At 37.5% G+C, this 22,041-nt stretch overlaps 2 protein-coding genes across 5 annotated transcripts; one reads left to right on the forward strand and one right to left on the reverse strand.

The window, feature by feature from the left end:
- Window positions 1-346: 346 nt before the first annotated feature.
- On the forward strand, window positions 347-1,483 carry LOC131436190 (uncharacterized). The gene is made up of 3 exons (XM_058604766.1): window positions 347-485; window positions 823-931; window positions 991-1,483. Exons 1-3 carry the CDS (start codon window positions 463-465, stop codon window positions 1,228-1,230), a joined length of 372 nt encoding a protein of 123 aa, XP_058460749.1. The 5' UTR covers window positions 347-462; the 3' UTR covers window positions 1,231-1,483.
- A 120-nt stretch (window positions 1,484-1,603) lies between these two features.
- Window positions 1,604-8,534, reverse strand: LOC131436189 (zinc finger protein 665-like). Of its 4 annotated transcripts, none has more exons than XM_058604763.1 (6): window positions 8,041-8,534; window positions 7,526-7,661; window positions 6,751-7,473; window positions 6,425-6,692; window positions 5,387-6,157; window positions 1,604-1,991 (listed from the first exon to the last, which is right to left on the reverse strand). In XM_058604763.1, the coding sequence occupies exons 1-6, from the start codon at window positions 8,118-8,120 to the stop codon at window positions 1,786-1,788; spliced, it is 2,184 nt and encodes a 727-aa protein (XP_058460746.1). In that variant the 5' UTR covers window positions 8,121-8,534; the 3' UTR covers window positions 1,604-1,785. The 4 variants fall into 4 exon arrangements, with proteins under 4 accessions (XP_058460746.1, XP_058460744.1, XP_058460745.1 ...); XM_058604761.1 differs by having other exon boundaries at window positions 7,526-7,664; XM_058604762.1 differs by having other exon boundaries at window positions 6,754-7,473; window positions 7,526-7,664; window positions 8,041-8,533.
- Between the last annotated feature and the right edge of the window lie 13,507 nt (window positions 8,535-22,041).

The raw sequence follows: 22,041 nt of genomic DNA on the forward strand, positions 1-22,041 counted from the left end.
ATCCTCGATAACGATCCGACCGGTATAAGAAGAAGAGGCGCGCAGCGGGCAAGATGGATCGATCATATTGAGAACAACCTGCGGACCCTTCGCAGCTAGCGAGGCTGGCGGCGAAAAGCCATGAACCGAGTTGAATGGAGACGCCTCCTGTATACCGCAGAGACCCGCGTGGTCTAAGAGTAAGTTAGATTGGAAATTATGACTATTTACCTATTTAATATATTATATTAGTTCATTATCTCACATCCTGTGGCGCTGCAGTCGCTTGAGAAAATTTTTTTGGTTTCACGCAGGTTTGATTTTATCGTGTATAATTCTGGTATAATGTGCAAAGTTATGTAAACAAACATGAAATACTATTGGATGTCTGAAAGAATGACGTTTTCATTGAAATCAATTTCCAAGGATTACTAGCTTTCGTGGTGCGAAATAGTCTATATATGGTGAAATTATCAAATCAGGATGGTTCAGGATACTAACTCTGTGTAAGTAAATTATTTGATGTTCCTGGTTTACTAAAGAACTCGAATTAATATTCCAAGTTTCTTCAATACTAAAATAAATAGACTTTCGTCAAGAATAAAAATGTTGCTACATTATTTTGGAAGCTTTTAGCATGACCTATGTTTTGTATCATTTCGGGAAAGTATCTAAATGAAAAGAGTGAGTTCATGGGATAAGTATATAATTACAAGTTGAAAACGCACCATAAATCAATACTAAGCGAAAAATACAAAGCATGATATATTTGAACCGACAATGTCTTATTACCTGATGATAGTCATAATTTAAAATGGGTTGTATTTTATTGATTAATTCCAGCTGTCCACGCATTTATTATGCATGTAGGTTATGCAAAATTCGAGGTAATCAATTGAATAGAATCAATCAACAAATATCATCAAAAATATATGAATGTACTACCCTAAAGGTAAGAAATTTCATTACATGTAGAATTTACGACGAAATGCTAGAATCAACTTTTTTCAGATCATCTCAACACCTCAGTGCAAAGCGTTCATTTGTGATAGCTGCAAGACCAAAATTGACGAACACTATCAATTCAAAATGCAGTGTATAAGAAATGTTAACTTACACCGTTTAAACACTTCAGGAATCAATGGGGATTCTGGAAGCAGCAGCAACAGTACCGACGATTCAAGTGGGCCGATCAATGTCGCTTCGAGTGAAATTGTAGAATGTGTGCCCGGGAGTAGCAAGGGTGATTGAAGTCAGAAGCATGTTACAAACTAATGGGATTTTTGAAACAAATTAGAACAAATTCTTTACTAGTTGGCCAAAATTATTGGTATAAGAATTCCTTTCACAAAATTGTGTTAGTTATACCATTTTGAAGAAAAAAAATCCCATTAGAGATTTTGCTATTGTGATATGTTGTTTATGCTCATTCAGTGGAATGCAAAGAAGGTTCTCAAATTGTCTAGTCCTAATGAACTTTCAGTCGACTATCGTAGCTGACATACCACAACCAAAAATGTATATATAAATCAGTTTAATGCACTATGTTGTACTTTTATAGATATCTATGTATTTAAACCGAATTTTGTGAAATAAAATTTGTTAACTAATGATACTGCTTGACTCTAAATGAACAACATTTATTCGCTATTATGATCACACTAGTACATGTTTCAAACATTCAATAACACTGGTGTATAAACGTTAAGTGTATATATGTATAATATATATTTTAGATATACAGTACGGATACTAGGATAACACAGTTTTCTACTAAGCCCTTGCCAATAAACGACAAAGACTTTCCTATTTAATTTCCCTGCAAAGTTCGAACAACTGATACTGATGCGTTCTAAGGTGCATATTTAGAGACTCCAACGAGTCCAACTCAAGCAGGCAAATGTTGCAACCGTACGCCGTTCTCTTTTTCTCGTGGATTTTCGTGTGGGCACGCAGATTCGACAGCTGCGTAAACGCCTTCGGACACGTATCGCACTTGAACGGACGTTCACCTGAAATTAGATAAACGTTTTAGTTGAGTGTAGTTTAACATGTTCACTGCTAATAGTTTGTAATTTGTTTGTTCACTGCCGCTGTAGTGGTGTACGGTCACTTCGCCGACGGTTATTAGGCATACGGTCAACTGGCATAAAGGTCATTTGGCATACACACCATTTGGCATAACGGTCTTTAGACATATGGTCATTTGGCATAAAGGTCATTTGGCATAATGATATTAGGCATAAAATATAAAAATAATTCGGACGATTCCAATTCACTTAAATATTTTCCGAAAATTTATATAAATTGACATTAATAATTGAGTTTATGTAGTTTGTTTCTGCTCTATGTATTTCGGCCTTTTGAGGTACTCTCGTGTATGGTCTTGATGATTCGGAAATTCTTTATAGTTTCCTTATATCACATTTTGGTGGGGAAAGGGTTCCAATTAGCTTTACCGCCCTGCTCAAAATATATTTCCCTCCCCGTTAGTTTGTATCAGGCCGAATTAGAAATCATTCTATTTTATTTCCATTCCGTACATTTGCTGGCATGTTATTTTCTTTCTTAAATGTAAAAGTTAGTTGTATGTGTTTTTATTCTTACCCATGTTCCATTTTGTATCTAAGATTTCCTAAGACTGTTAAATAAATTATTTTCCAATTTTTCAGCTTTCTTATTCATTCTCAGTCATCCATTTCCGAAAAAAAAGAATTAGTGTTTTTTAATAACATCTTTGTAAGGCACGGTAAAATGTATATTGTACATACACACAAAAACACGTACATACACACACAGGCACACACCCATACACACATGCATACATACCCACATGTATTGCACACGCAAGCATTACAACATTGAGTTACTATTTCTACTCTAATAGATCCTAACTAAAACTAGTGTGCCAATAGTCATCTCATTAGTAGAGTCACCATGTTATTTTAGCAATCACTTGACTTTCAATAAATGAATTGTGATAAAATCGAATACAAAGTCTTTGCCTCGTCTCTAAGAAGCAATAACGCATAGCAGTAGTTCGGAAGTGGTTCAATACTGCTGTTTTAGCGAAGCAAAATGCTCCAAATTTCATGTTACTTCTGAAATTAATCTATCCAACAGAGATAACAGATCTCACTATAACTAATGGTTCTCGTATATGAAATGACTAATGTATTTGAGATGAATGGGGGTCCGTTACCCAATTTCTATCTCTTCTAATGGTCGATCGTTAGTCCTGAGCTGAAACGGTGGCCTTTATTACCATTCTTGCATGCACTTACTCTTATGCCGTTTTTATTGAAAAACACTGGTGGCGTGGATTGCTCTGGTTTTGCACTTTTGAGCAGAAATGCAACATTCTGACGGTGTTTCATTCCATTTCTGCTCGAAAGTTCAAAACCAGAGCAATCCACGCCACCAGTGTTTTTCAATGAAAAACGGCATTACATTTCACTCACACATCATCTTACCCATCAGGTCCCAAACGATACATCCTCACAATACAACCTGGATGAACATCGTTTGACAGCTATCAGTGGTTTGCTCATTGGTTAAGTCATTATTATTTCGTTCTATTCTACAATATTCTATCTCAATCCACAGTAATCCATTGTACACAAACCACAAATAAAAGTCAAATATGGACTCGGTTTACCGTTCTTTTGTTGTCATCGTGTGAAACCCAATTGGGATACGTTCACTCCACTTAATTTCCACTTCACACTGATAATAAGGGCCGGTAGTATGAAAATAAAACATAAAAAGAGCTCAGTTAAGCTCTACCGGCCTCTCCAACCCCGGATGTTGGAGCGTAATGCAATCAACATCTTATTCATTTAATTCGTTCCATATCTTATTCATTTAATTCAATTATGAAACTAAAAGCTATAACGCGTATCTTTATCAAATTATAACGCTAATTGATTGTATGTGTTGATGTTTGCAATACTCATAATCTAATTAGATTAGACCAAATTGTAGAAACCAGTAATCAACTGTACAAATGATGATGTGAGTGGCTCGTACAAGATACAATAAACTATCGTTCTGACGATTGAAGTAAATTGACCACACCAAGGTTGATGTTCATATCTACGACGTTTACACACTAACGTTAGAATACACTTTTAGGTGTAATCGAGATCGAATATCACATCTCCCTTTTCTTTATTTGAAAGATACCAAAAAGAAACAGCAAATAATCAAACTTAGGTTATTGAAAACTTGTATACTCATGGACTGAAACGTGTTCGTGTTTTTGAACACGAGGTGATCTTTGCAGCTTATTGTGTTTATCAGCTTCTTGTATTATAGTTGAATTGTCAGACCAAGTACGATAATCATTTGGTTCATCAACTTACCGAAGATGTTCAAATTATTGTACTACATTAAACAAAAATATTATACTACATGTTGAACTATACTATTGATTTTTCGGTTCTATGAAGTATAGATTAAAAAATTATAAATGAACATCAGAGCAGCTTAATATCATAGCATAACAATGCATTGTAGTGCATTCAAATTCTTTTATATTCTTTTCAAATATATAGGTTAAAACTGGAATTAAATAAAATTTTATTAAAAAAATGTAGCCGGAGTTAAATCTGTGGTTAATTAACCGATATATAAAAATTAAAATGATGAAAACAATCTCGTCAATAACTCCAACTACTTTAAATAATTTATTAAATATTCATCTTATCCGAAACCATAGAATCGTTGGTAACTGATCGATTTTTTTCGAACAATTGTTTTGTAGCATCTAGTACCTTCGGGTGTGTGGTTTTCTGCGGTTTGGTACATTCTGGGAAAAAGTTTTCTGGGTTTTCTCACTTTCTACAGATTATTTTGTGGGCATTAGTACTTTCTGGGAAACAAGCTTCAGGTTTTTGTGTTCTGGAGAATTGTTTTCGGGGAAATGTTAGAGAATCATAAAGGACTGAAAATAAAAATTTGTTGAAACTAGCAAACAAACAGTTTGACAGCAGTTTGGGTGGAACCTGGGTTAGGATTGGCATCAAGCGAAAACGACATGTGTAAGCTCATGGAAAGAATTATCCGCAAAAGGCTGACGCGATTCATGGGTAGCGAGAGTGGGTTGTCTGGAATCCGCCCAACGCTATAAAACACGATGTACTAATGCTAAAGCTGTCCAAAGAAGCCAAGATTGTCGGTTATGCAGATAACATCATCATCATGTACATTGCCTCAAAGACCAAGATGGAAATATATGCAATCAATTCGAATTTCTGCATCGCAATCTGCTAAATGTAGGTTGCGTAATCAGTAAAATAATGTGTCTCGACTAATGAGATGGCTACAATAGGTGTTAGAAGCCAGTCTGACCTTTATATACTGTTTTATTTAAGAATGTTTATTGTGTTACACATCAACCGCTTACCTGTATGGGATCGTCGGTGTCGTTTCAAATCTTCATTAGATTTAAACGTATTTGAACAATACTCGCAGTTGAAAATTTTTTCCATATCGATGGGATGTTCTAGTAGATGATGTTTCAGTTGATCGGCTACTTCAAATGTGCTGCTGCATTTGTCGCACTTGAAGCAACCATTTGCTTTGGTGTGTAGCTTCATATGAACCTTTAGATTCCGGTTGAACTTAAAGTTCTTTCCGCATATATCACAATAATAAGGGCGATCATCTGCATCAGTAGATTTTGTTCGCAAGCGAGGTGTTTTAAGATGCAACTTCCGATGTTTCACCAAACTCGGATACTGTGAATAAACCTTAAAACAAACCTCACACCGATAGTTGCGGTTTCCAACCGGTGCCATTTGTTTAGCCACTTTCTTCTTTTCCATCGTGGCCAGCAACATCTCCTGCAGTTCAGTCGGAGCGCGCAAAGCAATCTCGTACCGCAGTAAGTCGGACAATGCTTCTAATGTGGGTGTAACGGATGTCGCTGGTACAGACACCAGCGGAGATTGCGTTGTTGTTGTTGGCAACTCAGAAGTAGGTGTGGCAACTTTCGCTTCAGCTGTACCGCATTTTTGAAGGTGTATTTCTAACAGTTTCTGCGTTCGGCATACTTTGTCGCAGTGTTCACACTTAAATACGATCTCTGGCTTGAGATGGGTTTTACGATGGGATAACAGGTTTGCCTTTTGAGCGAAACCTTTATTGCAAATGTCGCAGATGTAGGGTTTTTCACCTGAAAACATAAAGTTCAACACATGACAAGGTTTATCACGCAGCAAAAATAAGCTAAATCTTGAAGAAACAGCCTATAAACGGAGTCTGCATCGAGCATTTCAATTATACCTGAGCCGGGTTTGAACTCGGAATAAATTTTGTTTATTTATTCGGAGCAGGGATAAGCCCGGAGGAGCTCTTTGATCGTGCCTTATTTTAGTTTGTCAAAATCAGTTGATCAATGGTTGGCGTTTCTTTCCCAGATGTTTTTAATATTGCCGTTTACCTGTATGTACTCGAACATGACGTTTCCAATCCTCCTTATTTTTGAAACTTTTAGGACACATTTCACATTTGAAGTTTTTCTCTACAACTCCTTCGCTGTGGCACTGCAAGTGCGAGATCAGATTCCCTTCTTTCGCGAATGACTTCGAGCACAACGTACAACGGTATTTATCCTTAACACACTTCAGGCTGTGTACCGTCAAATTATCTAGCATGGTGAAACTTTTGAGGCACAGCTGACATTTGTACGGTTTGACTTTCGAGTGGACCTGTAATGGTGATGGAACGAATAAGAAAATCGCTTATGTTAGTAGTGCAGCCACATACAACCTTACGGTGAGATCTCAGATTCGAAAGCTGAGAAAATCCACGATGACAAATTTCGCATGTGTGGGGTCGTTCTCCAGAGTGTGTTCTCATGTGAATCCTCAGTTGAACGTTGTACTTGAACGATTTTGAGCAAATCTCGCAGTTGAAATTTTTCACGTTTCCGTGACATTCAGCCGAGTGATTTATCAGGTTACCTCTATTGATAAAAACTTTGGTGCATTTCGTGCAACTGAATGTTGGCTTCATGTCGATCGTTTGTTCGGCTGTTTGCTGTAGATCCACGTGTGTATGACTGTGGATTAATAAATGTTGTCGAATCTTGAACGACTTTGAACACAGCGTGCACGCATAAGGTTTGTCTTCGTGCAGCTTCTGATGACTACGCATTACGGATTCATCGTTTGCGGTGAATTGACATTCATTGCAAGAAAACTTATCCGTATACAGAGGTTCGTCATCTTCTGCCTGTTCGGATTCTGTTTCGATGGCACTTTTTGTTTGGCGGAAATCAATTGGGCCCATAGGTTGATGCATTTGTATTGGAGAAGGAGCCCGCTCCTGTTCCGTTTTGATAATGTTTTGGCCAGCATCGAAAAATGCTAGAGCATTTCTTAAAAACTCATCATTAGCGACACAACGTTCACGAAATCGAATGTACTCGTCCAATTTGTTAGCGCAAAGCTTGCAGACGAACATCGGAAGATTGCGCTCAAAAATTATCTGCAGAAATATAATTTCAATTACAAAAATACGAAACTCGACTACCGCATACCTGTATCGATGTGCAGTCATATATCTTTTTGGTAAGCAGTATGTTCGGAAATAGATTCGCGTAGAACAGTGGCTCCATATGGGACTCATTTTTTAAGCACAATCGACAAATATAGTTGTTGGCGTAGTGCGAGGAACTGCTGAAAAGAGAACAAACATACATTTACATAAATAAGTGCTCACTCATTTTTTATTTAAAATAAGACAGCCTCACCCTGTTTTCGTTAAAGGGGAAAATTCTAATAGGATAAATCAACCACAGCTATCAAACTCGCAAATATGTCAACCCTAAATCTTTAACTAGAATAGCTTAATCATCCGGCAGCAAAATGTAAACAAATCAACTTAAACAAAACGCAAAAGTTCAAAAAACTTTTTGTCACACTAATTAAAATAACTTTAGAACGTAGGCATCCATCTTTGATCTCTTGCTCTCCCTCTCTTTCTTGCTTTCATATACCATACTGGAAACAATTCTTTGGAAGTGAGGGCGCACTTATTTATGTCTATACTCACATCTTATTTTTATTGATCGATAAATCTTCTGCCATGTTTTTCTGGTCTTCAGTTTCGCGTTGGAGCGTTGAATTTTCCATCGCAAGCGTGAAAATTTAAAGTTTATGGTTCTGCTTACGTAAAGAACTCCGAGGCGGGCCGGCTCAAATCAGTTTATCAATAAAGTATCATCTGATTACGCTCACATTTTCAACCATTTATGCACAGAAGAAAGTTTACACTTGCTTTCTCCTACTGCGTGTATATATGGCTGTTCTTATTCCTGTCACGATAGAACTGAATAGAGGTGTATATAAACAAATCGTCAACGATGACGGCCCTATCACCACGAAGTCTTGAGGCCGAATGACGATCACCGAAAAGCAATGACGGTGTCAGTGTTCGTGTTCGGCATTAGCATAAACGACAGTTTGTTGATAACCGAGGGAATGAGTGTGAGAGAGAAAAAATAAGAGAATCGCACCAGACTCACAATGGTAAATGGTGTTAATTCCACACCGTGGCACCAGACTGAAGTTCAATTCGACCGACCCAGTTGGACGGTCCCACGACAAAAGGACCTATAGGAGCTATAGCTGCAAATGACAGTTTCTCTTTGTTTACTTTTTCTTTCATGATTTACCGAGCTGATTTCATATTTGACACTTTACTCTTTGCAAAACTTTCAAGGTAAAACTACAAGCTTTCGATTCATATTGGAAACTTTAGAGAAATTGCAATAATGGCTCCGTAATAATCAAAAGAAAAAGTAAACAAAGAGAGGCTCTCATTTGCAGTTAGGCCCTTTTATCATGGGACTATCGAATTGCATTAATATGAATATGAAACTACACACAAAATAATAATCATGTTATAGTTACGTGAAAAGTTATGTGAATATTTTCCACCCTACTTTTCACGTAGGTTTTAATGGACTGGCATTTAAAAGCTGTTTCATGCATAATCCAGTAAAAGTTACGTGTTTCATAGGTAAAATCAAAGACATCATATTAACAAGATATCCAGCTCTCACATTTCCCGAACAAATAATTGGCAACATCCTTTTTTGTGAGCATGTCGCCCTCATGTGAGTCCGCATCGAATCTCATACATAGAAGTAGGGGAGAGAAATGTCAAATTCGTACGCGCCAAAATAGCAGGGCTGCGCACCCATACAATTTACATGACATGTTGAATGAGACGCCGTGCGATGGCGTTGCTGAACTGAAGATTGAGATCGCTCCAAGCTGACAGGGTCTGGTAAAATGTAATGTACTGTTCATATCACATTTATCTATCAGTTCATATCAAATTTAGATACCAGAAAATTACTATTTTATATATTGGTTGAAGTCAAAAGGGAGATTCCAGATTTTTATATAAATTTATGAAATGAAAAATGCCATGAAATATAAAACATTTATTTAAGAAAATTGTCATATAATTCCAAGGTCGTAAAAGCAACTAATAACGTCGTGGTATCTCAAATCGACAAGCCTTAAGAAATCGTTTATGTTGTCACTGCCATCCAACCGAAGCCGAAGTCGAGATCCAAGAACTCCCACAACACTACCGATGCAGGTTGAAGTCGCATTACATGATTCCAGTGTCTCTAGCTTCATACCGACGGCCTGTTTGAAGCATTCGGCAGGAGCGGGTAAACTTCCGGACTCACGCAGGCACTCGGTCCAGTTGAACACATGGAAACTTTCATACTGGAATTGTCCGGTCGATGGAGTAAAAATTGTAATTAAATAACTTTTCTCGCAAATATTTACACTACTTACAATTCGAGGGCCACTGCTCACTATTTTTAAAATCGAGTTTTTCACACTGGAAATTCACGTAGATTGTTTGACGTTTGGTCAATTCACATAAACCTTATGTGATGACTCTATTCATTTTAGGGGATGTTCGTATATCATTCATTTTCGTCACGTAAAATATTCAATTTGACATTTGAAACCATTCTACGTGATTTTTCAAGTGAATCGAACGTGAATTTTTATTTGAGTGTAGCTGTCTGTGTGATAAATGGGATAAATCTCGATGAACATTACTAAAGGTCCCAAGTGCAAGTGACAGTTTCTCTTGGTTTACTTTATTTATTTATTTATTTATTTATTTAGGTATAATCAACAGACACAATATGGTCCTACACTTCCGGTGAAACCCTCAACGAGTGAACACGTCGTATCGTGTTAGTGCGGTGAAAATTCGAGTATTTCGCGAGAAAGAAAGGATTTTCATCCGTACTTCGGTGACTCCACGTTGTCACATAGCGAGGGTTTCACTTGTAGTCCAGTGAAAAGAAAGTCCATTGGACTATAAACGAAAGCTAACTGGCAATATAGCTAAATCGCTGTGCCATCAATCGGCGTCATCTCAAGTGAGGTGACGCCACCAGAAGTGAAGAAGAAGAAGAATATGGTCCTAATGATAATTTCTAGTAATATATAAAAAATTTCCAAGTATCCTACAGCGTGATAGATTGAAGTCAAATCCTGATGAAACGCGGTTGAATGATCTCTGCAAGCCAATAATAGCATTGTTAGCACCGTAGTTAGTTCGTCGTAAAGGAAGTCGAAGAAATGCACTGTTGCGAAGAGCCCGGGGTCGGACGTTGATATTAATTTCGCGGAGCAAAGCAGGGCAGTCAATCCTAACGGTCAGAACATCTGCTATCAATAAAGCACGTGCAACATATCGACGAACTTGTAGTGTATCGAGACCGATTAATAACCCTCGACTTACGTAGCTTGGTAGTTGGTGAGGATTGTTCCAAGGTAAGCGCCGTAGGGCGAAGCGAATGAATCTGCGTTGTATCGATTCGATTCTATGAGCTCCGTTTATGTAGTGAGGGTTCCAAACGACAGAACAGTACTCCAAGGATGAACGAACAAGCGAGCAAAACAGAGATTTTAAACAGTGCACGTCTGTAAAATGTTTAGTCATCCTCATTACAAATCCTAGGTTGCGAGAAGCTTTGGAAACGATATAGCTAATGTGTTGCTTGAATGTCAGTTGCTCATCGAGAAAGACACCAAGGTCTTTAACACACGTCGTTCTGACTATCGGCGATCCTTCCAGAAAGTAATCAAAATGAAATGGCTCTTTCTTCTTCGAAAACGTAATGGTCGAGCATTTGTCAGGATTCAATTTCATACGGTTTACTTTACACCACTCGGCGAAGCTCAACAACTGTCGTTGAAGAAAACCTGCATCTTCTGGGCTTCGAATGTAATAGTAGATCTTAACGTCATCGGCAAACGATAGACGAGGGCCCTCTAGAGTAAAGTTGACGTCGTTGAAGTACAGTAAAAATATTAAAGGCCCGAGATGACTACCCTGCGGAATTCCGGACGAAGCGATAAACTCATTGGAAACGTGATCGCCGATTTTCACTGCTAATTATTACGGCAAATTCCAGTAATTTCCAACAAATTCTACAGTGCATATCGAAAGTTGATGGTTTTTGCTATAATCCTATGTGAAGTGTTAGATGGGAAGATTGCTGATTGGACCGTAATACTCGAAAGAGAAAGTAAACAAAGAGAAACTGTCTTTTGCACTTAGGACCTTTCCTCGTGTTTGTCTTCAAATGTCGAATCGATGAAGGCACTGAATCAGAAGGAATTCATATAGGTTCGGTGTCGAGTTCATCATGTAAACCAATTCGTCATTGTTGGTAAATTTTAATGATTTTTGAGAATTTGTTTATGGCTCCATTAGGCGTCATGCACAAATTACGTCACGCAAAATTTCAAAAATTAAATTTTGCTTTATATCGAATGGTTTTTGAAAAATGAAAATAAAAATCCATTATAATTATTAATAAGAATCTATTTATTTGTTTTATTTCCTCATCTTACGAGGCATAAGTGATTGGAAGAAACAAAATATTTTGGGCGGTATGTTTACATATGCTTGTTTCCTTAAACTTATATTGTATTTATTTATTATTATAAAATCAACAGACACATTGTAGTCCTAATGATCATTTCTAATGCTAGGTAAAACGTTGAATTGTATTGTTTTGCGCGAAAAGTTGAAGTCAAATCCAGATGATACACGATTGAACGATCTTTGCAAGCCTAAAACGGCACCGTTGATTCCATAGTTGGTGCGACTAGAGGAAGTCGAATAAAGGTGTTGTTACAGAGAGCACGAGGACGAACATTGATATTAACCTCTCGGAGCAAAGCAGGACAGTCAATCCTATCAGTCGAAATATCAGCTATCATCAAAGCACACGACAGCTCTCGTCGTACTTGTAGTGTGTCAAGACCAATCATAGCTTTCATATCTCGGCAGTTGACATGGATTATTCCAAGGTAATCGACAAAGAACAAAACGGACCAATCTTTGTCGTAAAGATTTTATTCTATGAGCTCCATTAAGGTAAAGAGGGTTCCAGACTACTGAGCAATATTCCAGAGTAGAACGAAAGAGTGAACTGTATAGAGACTTTAGGCAATACATATCAGTGAAGTGACTAAGCACTTTACTGATATTTATTGCCTAAATATAAATCCCATGCAGCGCGAAGCTTTCGCAACAATGTAGTTAATGTGATGTTTAAACGATAAGTGCTCATCGGGAAAGACACTAAGATCTTTGACGCATGTTGATCTACTAATCATGAATCCTTCAAGATAATATTCGAATTTGAACGGTAACTTTTTCCTTGTGAACGTAATAATTGAGCATTTTTCGGGATTTACTATCATATGATTGATTTTGCATCAATCCGGAAAGATTGCCAATTGCCGTTGAAGGAAAGCCGCGTCTTCATCAGCGAAAGAAACTCGTGTTCCATCCAGACACAGATTTACATAATTCAAGTACAGTAAGAAAATCAAAGGGCCAAGATGACTCTCCTGTGGAATTCCAGACGTTGCAACAAATTCTTGGAAACACAATCGTCAATTTTTATATTGTATTTTTCACTGGCGACAAAGATTGCAATACAACAGGATAGCGACAAAATGCCGCAAAGATAGTAAAAACTGGCATTCGCATCGATTCAACCTCTTCGAGATCACAAACCAGAAAAATAATTTTTTTAATTGCCCGTTAAATGGCAATGTTTTACTAACCAGAACAATTATACAACAATACTTGGTATTAATCGACGTATCTGTCTTCAAAACCTCGTTCTTCACTCCAAACATTATCAATATGAACTATAAAAATATGCTACTATAAGAAAACTATAAATCGTCTACTCTCTAAAATTGTAAATCGTTCTTTACAGATACATACTTGTTAATGCTTTTAGTGTACAAACAAATAATTCTTGTCGCTAGAGAATATTACCTTTTCAATCTTTAATTGCCTTCAATCCTCCACACGTTTTAATTCTCAATTCGCTATAATCTCATATAAAAATGCTAATCTAACTTCCGCACAATATACAGTTAAGGAGTTAAACAACTGTCCAACTCCTGGCAGAGATGACAGGTAAAATTTTCAAGTTTGCATACTAGAAATCCTTAAATTTTATAAATATGACGAGAAAACAACAAACAAGAAGCCCAACGCAATTTTAAAAGTCTGTAAATTTGGCGATTGTATATAAAAGTTTCAAAAACCTGTAAAAAGTCTGCAAAATTGCAGTCTGCTTACAAAAAAAATCGGCAAATTTACATTCAAATTTGCAACCTGGCACCTGTGATTCTAACGCTCATTATTTCGCTATTCTAGGGCGATCTCGTCGTATTCTAGGCCTAGCTGAAAATCACAATAGAAGACGTCGATTGCTGAGATATGAATGCACCAAAGCCGAGTCGATCTGAATCACATTCTGTACAACTGCAGTCAGTTCGACATAATTAGAGTTTGCTTCCCAGTATTACATAACAAAACATTACTTAACGAATGAACAAAAAAAAACCCGAATGAACAACTGTGAATAGTAAGATATCTAAGAGCAATAAAAAACATGTTTGAGTCCTCAATAAAACTATGAAAAAACAAAAGAAAATCAAACTCAATGACTCCTAAAATACACACACCATGAATCACGAGGTTATAAATACGACTCGGAATAATTGGCAAACACCTAGGCGACCTTGGCACACGGAACTGCAAATTGTTTGGCTTCCCAGGATACGACCGAATGCTGCATGATGAGCATCAAAACCACGGCTACGATGTCGTAACACTGCAGGAACTTTGTTGGACGGGACAGAAGGTGTGGAACAGTGGGTATCGAGCGGCTATCTTCTACCAGAGCTGTGGCACAACCAGTGTTCTAGGAACAGGATTTGTAGTGTAGAGCAAGATGCGTCAGCGCGTGATTGGGTGGCAGCCAATCAGTGATAGGATGTGCATATTGAAGATCTAGGACCGCTTCTTCAATTACAGCATCATCAACGTGCACTGCCCACATGAGACGAGACCCGATGTCCACGGCGGGATGTAAAACTCGTCATCGACAAACTACAACGGCCAACTTTGCAGCCTCCCGAGGAATGGTAGTTCGAAGCACCTCCTTCCTTCACAAATCCACCTAGAGATCACCTGATTAGTATACGGATAATCAAATCGACCACGTTCTCATCAACGGGCGATTCTTCTCTGACGTCATCAATGTCCGCACTTACCGCAGTGCCAACATTGATTCTGACCACTACCTTGTCGCGGTTTGTATGCGCTCAAAACTATCGACGGTGCACAACACTCGTCGCACAGGAACGCCGGGACTCAATCTCGAGCAGCTACGTAGCGTTCGTACTGCAGAGGAATACGCGCAACAACTGTAGCTAGTGCTACCAACGGAAGAGCAGCTTGGCGCGGCGACTCTTGAAATCAGCTAGAGGAATATAAGGTCCGCCGTGAGTAGCACTGCTGCAACCGTACTAGGTACGAGGTTATCGAATCGAGCAAATGACTGGTTTGACGGCGAATGTCAGCAGTTGGTCGAAGAGAAGAATGCAGCAAGGGCGAGGATGCGAATGAGGAACGATACAGACAGAACACGGTTCTATGAGAAGTTGAACCGCTCACGTAGAGGCTACACGCCACAAGCCGAAATGTGCAGAGATACCAATGGTAATATTCTCACGAATGAACGTGACGTGATCGACGGGTGGAAACAGTACTATGACGAGCATCTGAATGGCGAAGCACAAAATACAGAGAACGACACAAGAATCAATCTGGGTGCACGCTCAGCAGGCGACAGATTCCCATCACCTGATCTGTCGGAGATAAGTGAGGAGATCGGCAAGCTGAGCAACAACAAAGCTGCGGGCTATGACCAGTTACCAGGCCAGTTGCTCAAACATATCGGACTGGCCATAAATGCGTCAAAAACAAAATATATGAGAGGAAGAGGCTCTCGGATCAAACTGATTTTGGTTGTGTTTTGCTTGGGTCATTTGGAACTTTTAAGAGGAATAAACTGCTTTAAAGTGCGAAGTGTAGTTGTGTACCTGTTTTTGGGGAAATCAATAACAATGATTCATTTTTACGGAACATGAAGGATAATACTTCTCACTGTGCGAGAAAAATACCGCGAGCAATCATGAGGGTCGTTCGATTATTTTGATTTTAGAATATTCGAAATAATTTCCATCCAAAGCTAATTTTCGAGTGGTGAGAAGTTCACCGGGACAGCTACAGGTAAAGAAAAAAGATGGAACAAGTACAGAAGGAAAGTTAAGGAAAAAAAGAAAATACTGGAGCAGGTACAGAAAGTACAGGAACAAATTCTGACACAAGCATAAAAAGTACAGGAACAAACACACAAATTACAGAAACAAGCACACAAAGTACAAAATAAAGTGCACAAAATAGAGGAACAAGTACAGAAAAAAGTTTAAAGTTCGAAAGTTAATCGTAAATGTTGTCGAGGCAACAATTTTGAATGGCAAAGTAGAAAAAGAAAAAGTTTTCATTCCACGCATTCCAATGATGCCCACTGATATGTCAATAATAATCATTAAAATTGATAAGTAGTTTTGATTTTCTACATCTAATTTAATATTATTGCGTTACGAAGTGTGCAAGGGTCCGCTAGTAATTAATATATTTATCAAAGCTTGATTTAAAAAATGCGTTTTACCACTTAGATTTGTCCGAAGAATCTCGAGATTTTACTACCTTTTTGACGGTAAACTGCATGTATAGATTTATCAGACTCAAGTTTTGGTGTAAATTGCCCCCAGAGATATTCCAACGCGAAATGACGAGAATCCTGAAAGATGCAAGAAAAAACATAATCATATACATCGACGATTTTCTCGTCTTCTCGAACACTTTGGATGAGCTACAAACATCAGTTGCAAAGGTACTAAAAATTTTGAGAACAAATAACCTGACCTTCAACAAAGAATAACATAAACTTATCTTAAATCACCTAGTTAGAAGCGTTCAAAATTACAGTAATTCTGAATTTCTACCACATTATTTCTAAGCCTACTCTGTAAGTACAGCGTTTTCTGCAACCCCATCGTTCACCGGTAACCCAAAATGAATAGCGAATTGCAATGTGAACACCCACAGAAATGAACACATATTTGGCATACAGCGCCGCACCACACACCGACCAGATGGCTACTCGTCGAACGGATGGAGAGACGAATTTCGAGCATTTCTTGTGCTTCATAAGACTATAAGCTGTGCATGCTTCATAAGACTATATAAATTTCTAACTATTTAATTAGGTTACATGATTATAGTTTGGTTCAATAGTAGTAACTAAGAACTAACGCTGAAAGATAATTCATTGTGTTTAACCACGTTTAATGAAAAAGAAGTATCTATGATTATCTACACAACTTTGAACTGAATCCATTTGCAAGCCACCGATTCGCTCGTAAATGGAGATTCCAGTATGCACATGACCTTGTCGACAAACGAATCCTTTTCTAAGCGTACAATATTGAAGTAATGCTTTCGAATCAAGTTAAATGTGGCAAATCCATCAACAAATCATCGAGATACAAGTGCTTCAAATTAGGTCAGAAAAATGTATCGTCGATTGTTTTAAGTAGGCTTGATAGTGAGCTAGTTACCGGCGAATCAACAGCTGATCGGTATTCAATCTACTCAAGTAAACAGAAAATGTCATCCACACACAGCACAAGAGCGAGCGAATGGATGTAACTAAGTATTGCCATCCACTCACTAGATAAGCTACCTGTTTCGTTGGCAGACAGCCATCGACTAAGGTTAAAATTGTAAAGTTGTTCAATAGTATGCTATTGAAATACTGAAACGACATTGCCATACATGTTTCCGAATCGATTGGTTGTTAAATTACTACCTTGATCAAAAAGTTCCCGGAATCACCATCTTGTGGTTTTCTCAGTCACCCGAATAGTGGTTCAACGACATTGAAAAAGTTAGGAGAGTGTTTCGGTAACGATACTCTGAAGAAAACAGTCGTTTATTAGTTGTGAAATTTCCAAACTACTTTAGGAAGTTTTTTTTAAATACTGAAATACAACTAACTTATTTACAACTTTTAAGCTTAATTCACACCTTTCTTATACATCTAAGTTAGTTCTCTATGACCCAAAAGTTAAACGACCCTGAACTGGTGGTTCGCGGGAAAAAGATACCACCAGTAATGATATACAAAATAATACGTACACTGAAATGAAAATCTTATTTATATTCATTAGATTTGTCATATGAATCATATGCAGAATATAATTCATAGAAATTATATGGAAACTTATAATCTTTATTTAATGTGTACGTCAAATCTAAATGGACGTTATCATAATGAAAGTTATAAAAATATCCCATATAATTTATATGGAAATCCGATGGAAGTCGTGAATCGTACTGCTTGAAGCTGAAGAAATAGTTGTGTCTCCGATATTCATCAACTGCTCCAGACCATTTTTTTTCAGGATGTTCCGCATCTCAATGTAATTTTAAATCGCTGACAAGACAGCTCAACCAACTTCGTTCAAGGATATGCGTTAACGGACCATGAAACATATATCCGGTACATTTCATTACTCTATCTGTCTAGTAAGATTCATTTTTATTTTCAGTCTCGGGATCTCACTTCTTTTTCGCAAATATCATGAGGTGCTCCCTTACCGAACGGAATACTAGTAAAGCTTGAATCCTCAAAGAAAAGTAGTAGTTGGCGATTATCTGCTATTCGTATGAGCTCTATTGAAAGTTATATATATATATATATATATATATATATATATATATATATATATATATATATATATATATATATATATATAAATTTTTTTAAAACTAGTCATATGGTATATATGAACCTATCTAAATAAAATCGAAGTGAATATTATATGCGCTTCATAAATTGTTCCAATGTATGTTATGCGGATATCTAGTAATGGTTATAAGACGCGCCAATCAATTTGACTCAGACTGGAAATTTCATTCGTTATATGGAAATCCTGTAAAAATAACGTTAAGAAGAGTTTTATGTTTCATAAGATTATCTCATATATTTGACATGATGTTGAACACATCTTGTAACTATTATTGGAAATGCTAATAGTGCAAAATCATTAGAATATCATATAATGTGAAAAAGAAAATTTAGCTCAGTGTAACAGACTGCGCAATAAAGAGGATACACAATGAAACATATACATCCTGCATGTAGATAAGACTGTCCTTTTTTATGACCCTTACTTTGACATGTAGGCGGTCTAGCTAACAGACATACAACAGACATTTGCTTCTAAACCAAATGTTTATCTTCCTTTCTAAAGCAAATCTCAAGACGATTGTTTATAACCATGTTTTAGTTGAACAAATTTCAAATTTAATCTAGTAATCTACAATTTGAGTTGAGTTAACGCACCGTCACACAATGCCATCGTTATCCGTGAACATTTGGCTAAAAACGAAACGAATACTATTCAGCACCCACCGAATTCACCTGATTTGGCTCCCTGCGACAATTTTCTATTCGGTAGACTTAAGAATCCGCTCCGTGTAACGCGTTTCACCACCCGAGATGAGATTATGGAAAAATCGCAGATGCCCCTGATGGCCATATCGATAACTGAATATAAAACATGTTTCGAGGATCATAAATCAAAGAGAAAAAATTACTGAGTTATTATCGCTCAGAATTATGACAGAAAAAGATTACGCGATAAGTTTTGCATTTTAACTAGACACCTAGCCGTGTAGTAAATAGTATAGTGGTTTTCAGCTGGACATAGAATGCGACGGAATCGTCGCAGGATTGCGAAATAATGAGCGTCAGAACCACTGATGCCAGGTTTGCAGATTGGTATGTAAATTTGCAATTTTGTTTGTTAGCAGACTTTGCAATTAAGCCGACTTTTTTGCAGATTTTCGAAATTTTTGTAAACAATTGTCCATTTTAATGACATTTGCTATTACTGTAGGGTTTTCGTTTGGTTTTTTCGTCATACTTCTAAATATTGAGGTCTAATAGGACCATTTCTAATACGCAGACGCCTAAAATTTCACCTGGCATCGCTGCCAGAAAATTAGACAGTTGTTTTAACCCCTTCGCTGTCTGTTGTATTGAAATTAACTAGCATTAGAGCAAAGACATCATATTAACAAGATATCCAGCTCTCACATTTCTCGAACAAATCATTGGCAACATCCTTTTTTGCGAGCATGTCGCCCCCAGGCGAGCCCGCATCGAATCTTATACATAGAAGTAGGGGAGAAAAATGTCAAATTCGTGCGCGCCAAAATAGCAGGGTTGCGCACCCATACAATTGACATGATATGTTGAATGTGATGCCGTGCGATGGCGTTGCTGAACTGAAGATTGACTTCGCTCCAAGCTGACAGGGTCTGATTAGAGTCAAAAGAAAAATTAATCGGCTGTTGAGGCCGATTGCATTTTCAACTGGTGAAATTCCTTAGCGACAATTGTTATTTCATTGTTCATCGAAAGCATCAACAAATGTATATCTGTCAAAGACGACCAACTTTTTAGAGTAGACAAATAGCACAATCGAATAAAGCACGAGGTTTTGAAAACCAAGGCGTCGATTAATACAAAATATAAATGAAAAGGGAACATACTAAGCACAAAATAACCATTATGTACGATTCAGACGATCCGTCTTCTTTTGTCACAGTCAATCTCCGTCACCGGCACCGTCAACATTAATTACATGCATTCTTATGGAGCCATTCACACGTAACGTCACCGTCACGGAACGTCTTGACGGACGGAGCGTGTGAACGTTCCGGTAAAGAAAGTATTAAACTAATTTTGACAGAAGCTGACGTTCCGGTGGCGGTGACGGAAGGAGGCGGATCGTCTGAATCGTACATTATGTCAAATAAATAGCAAACGCTTAAAAAATCCGTGCTAGTTGTATATGCATTATCAATATGAATTCATTATGACTGAAGTTTTCTTAATAATAAATAAAATATTAGTCATTGTAACGGTCAATTTAAAAAATATTTTTTTCTGGCTTGTGGTCTCGAAGAGGTTGAATCGATGCGAATGACAGTTTCGCGATCTTTGCGGCATTTTGTGGCTATCTTATCGCATCGCTATCTTTTCTAGCCGACAATGAAAATCACTATAATGCCCCGTTTACACTTCTGCTGCCTGCCAGCATACTGGTGCCTGTACACTGGCAGTTGGCACCAGCACGCTACCAGCTTAATGTAAACGCTTGCCAGCTGCTGGTTGTTGCCAGCATGAAAATTTCTGAACGTTCTAAATTTCATACTGGCAAGCGATGCTGATTGCTGGAGAAGAAATTCAAGATGGCGATGGAATGAAAATATCGAACATCTCGTTTTTCTCAGTTGAAAGCATTCATTCGTATGAAGAGGTTCAAAATCAAAACTAGGAATGATGATTTAATCATTTTCTAATATTTGCCAGCATTAGTGTAAACATTGTCAGCAGCTGGCGTGCCAGTATACTGACACCAGCATGCTGGCAACCAGCAATAGTGTGAACGGTACATAAAGGACCGATCTTTTTTCACTGTCAGTATGTCAATGCCTTTGCTGTGCCGGAACGGAAACGGCACGGAAACAGAACGGAAGGGTTCCTTTAAAAAAAAAGAGCACTTTACAAGTGTAAAAATCTAATTTTGTTGCTATGCTACTTGAAAAACATGAGTCCAATCGGAATTTATGAAAATAAACTAGCAATATTATTCTATCCACATCAAAATAACAGTTGGAACTGAAGCACCTGACACAGTGGCATTCGCGGTGCCATGTTCTCCAAGCTGCTCGTTCTAATTTTTAAACACAGTTCATATGCGACACTTTTTATCTGTTATCTGTGATAAAAAGAGCAAATTCCTTGACCCTGATCAGTAAATTCGTCTCGTTAGTTGATGTCCTTACTAACTCATGTAGTGGTCAAAAGGCAATTAGTTTAGTGGTCAAAAGGCACCGAAATGGAACGATTTCTGAAAAATCATGGCTGTACCGATTTTCACAAGCTTGCTTTCAAATAAATGATTTACAAACTTACTTTCCATTTATAGGACTTTCGGTTCCAAAGTTATTAGATAAACGTGAAAAAAATCAAACCGTCATATAAATGACAATGCAAAAAGAGTACGAAATCTTCAAAACTGCTTTCAACACTATTCCATCTCATAGGTCTAGTACAAGGGTGAGGAACCTTTTTATTCAATGGATAAACTTAAATTCCATAAAATGACTTCTATTAATAATTTACATAACATTTTTCATAAGCATTAGGTTAAAAATTATACATTTCTGAAAAATATCAAGAAATGCTTGGGACCGACGTGTTTAAGGGGCGGGTAGGGTCACACTTTTTTAAAATCATTTATTATTTTCTTTATATTTTCTTATAGTAAAACATTTCAAGAATATTCTGTGAAATTTTCAAGCCTATTGGAAGGAAACGAATTACAAGGAAAACGAAGAAAAAACGGAAGCTAACAACGATACCACCGATGCGGCAATGGAGGACGAGACGAGCCACGAACAAAGTGCCCCTCATTCATCGCAAGATAAAAATGGAAGCTCCTCTCTCCCGTAGAAAAAGAGTGACAACGAGATCCAACG

The sequence above is a fragment of the Malaya genurostris genome, chromosome 3 (genome assembly GCF_030247185.1).
Source record: "Malaya genurostris strain Urasoe2022 chromosome 3, Malgen_1.1, whole genome shotgun sequence".
In the NCBI taxonomy this organism is placed as follows: Eukaryota; Metazoa; Arthropoda; class Insecta; order Diptera; family Culicidae; genus Malaya; species Malaya genurostris.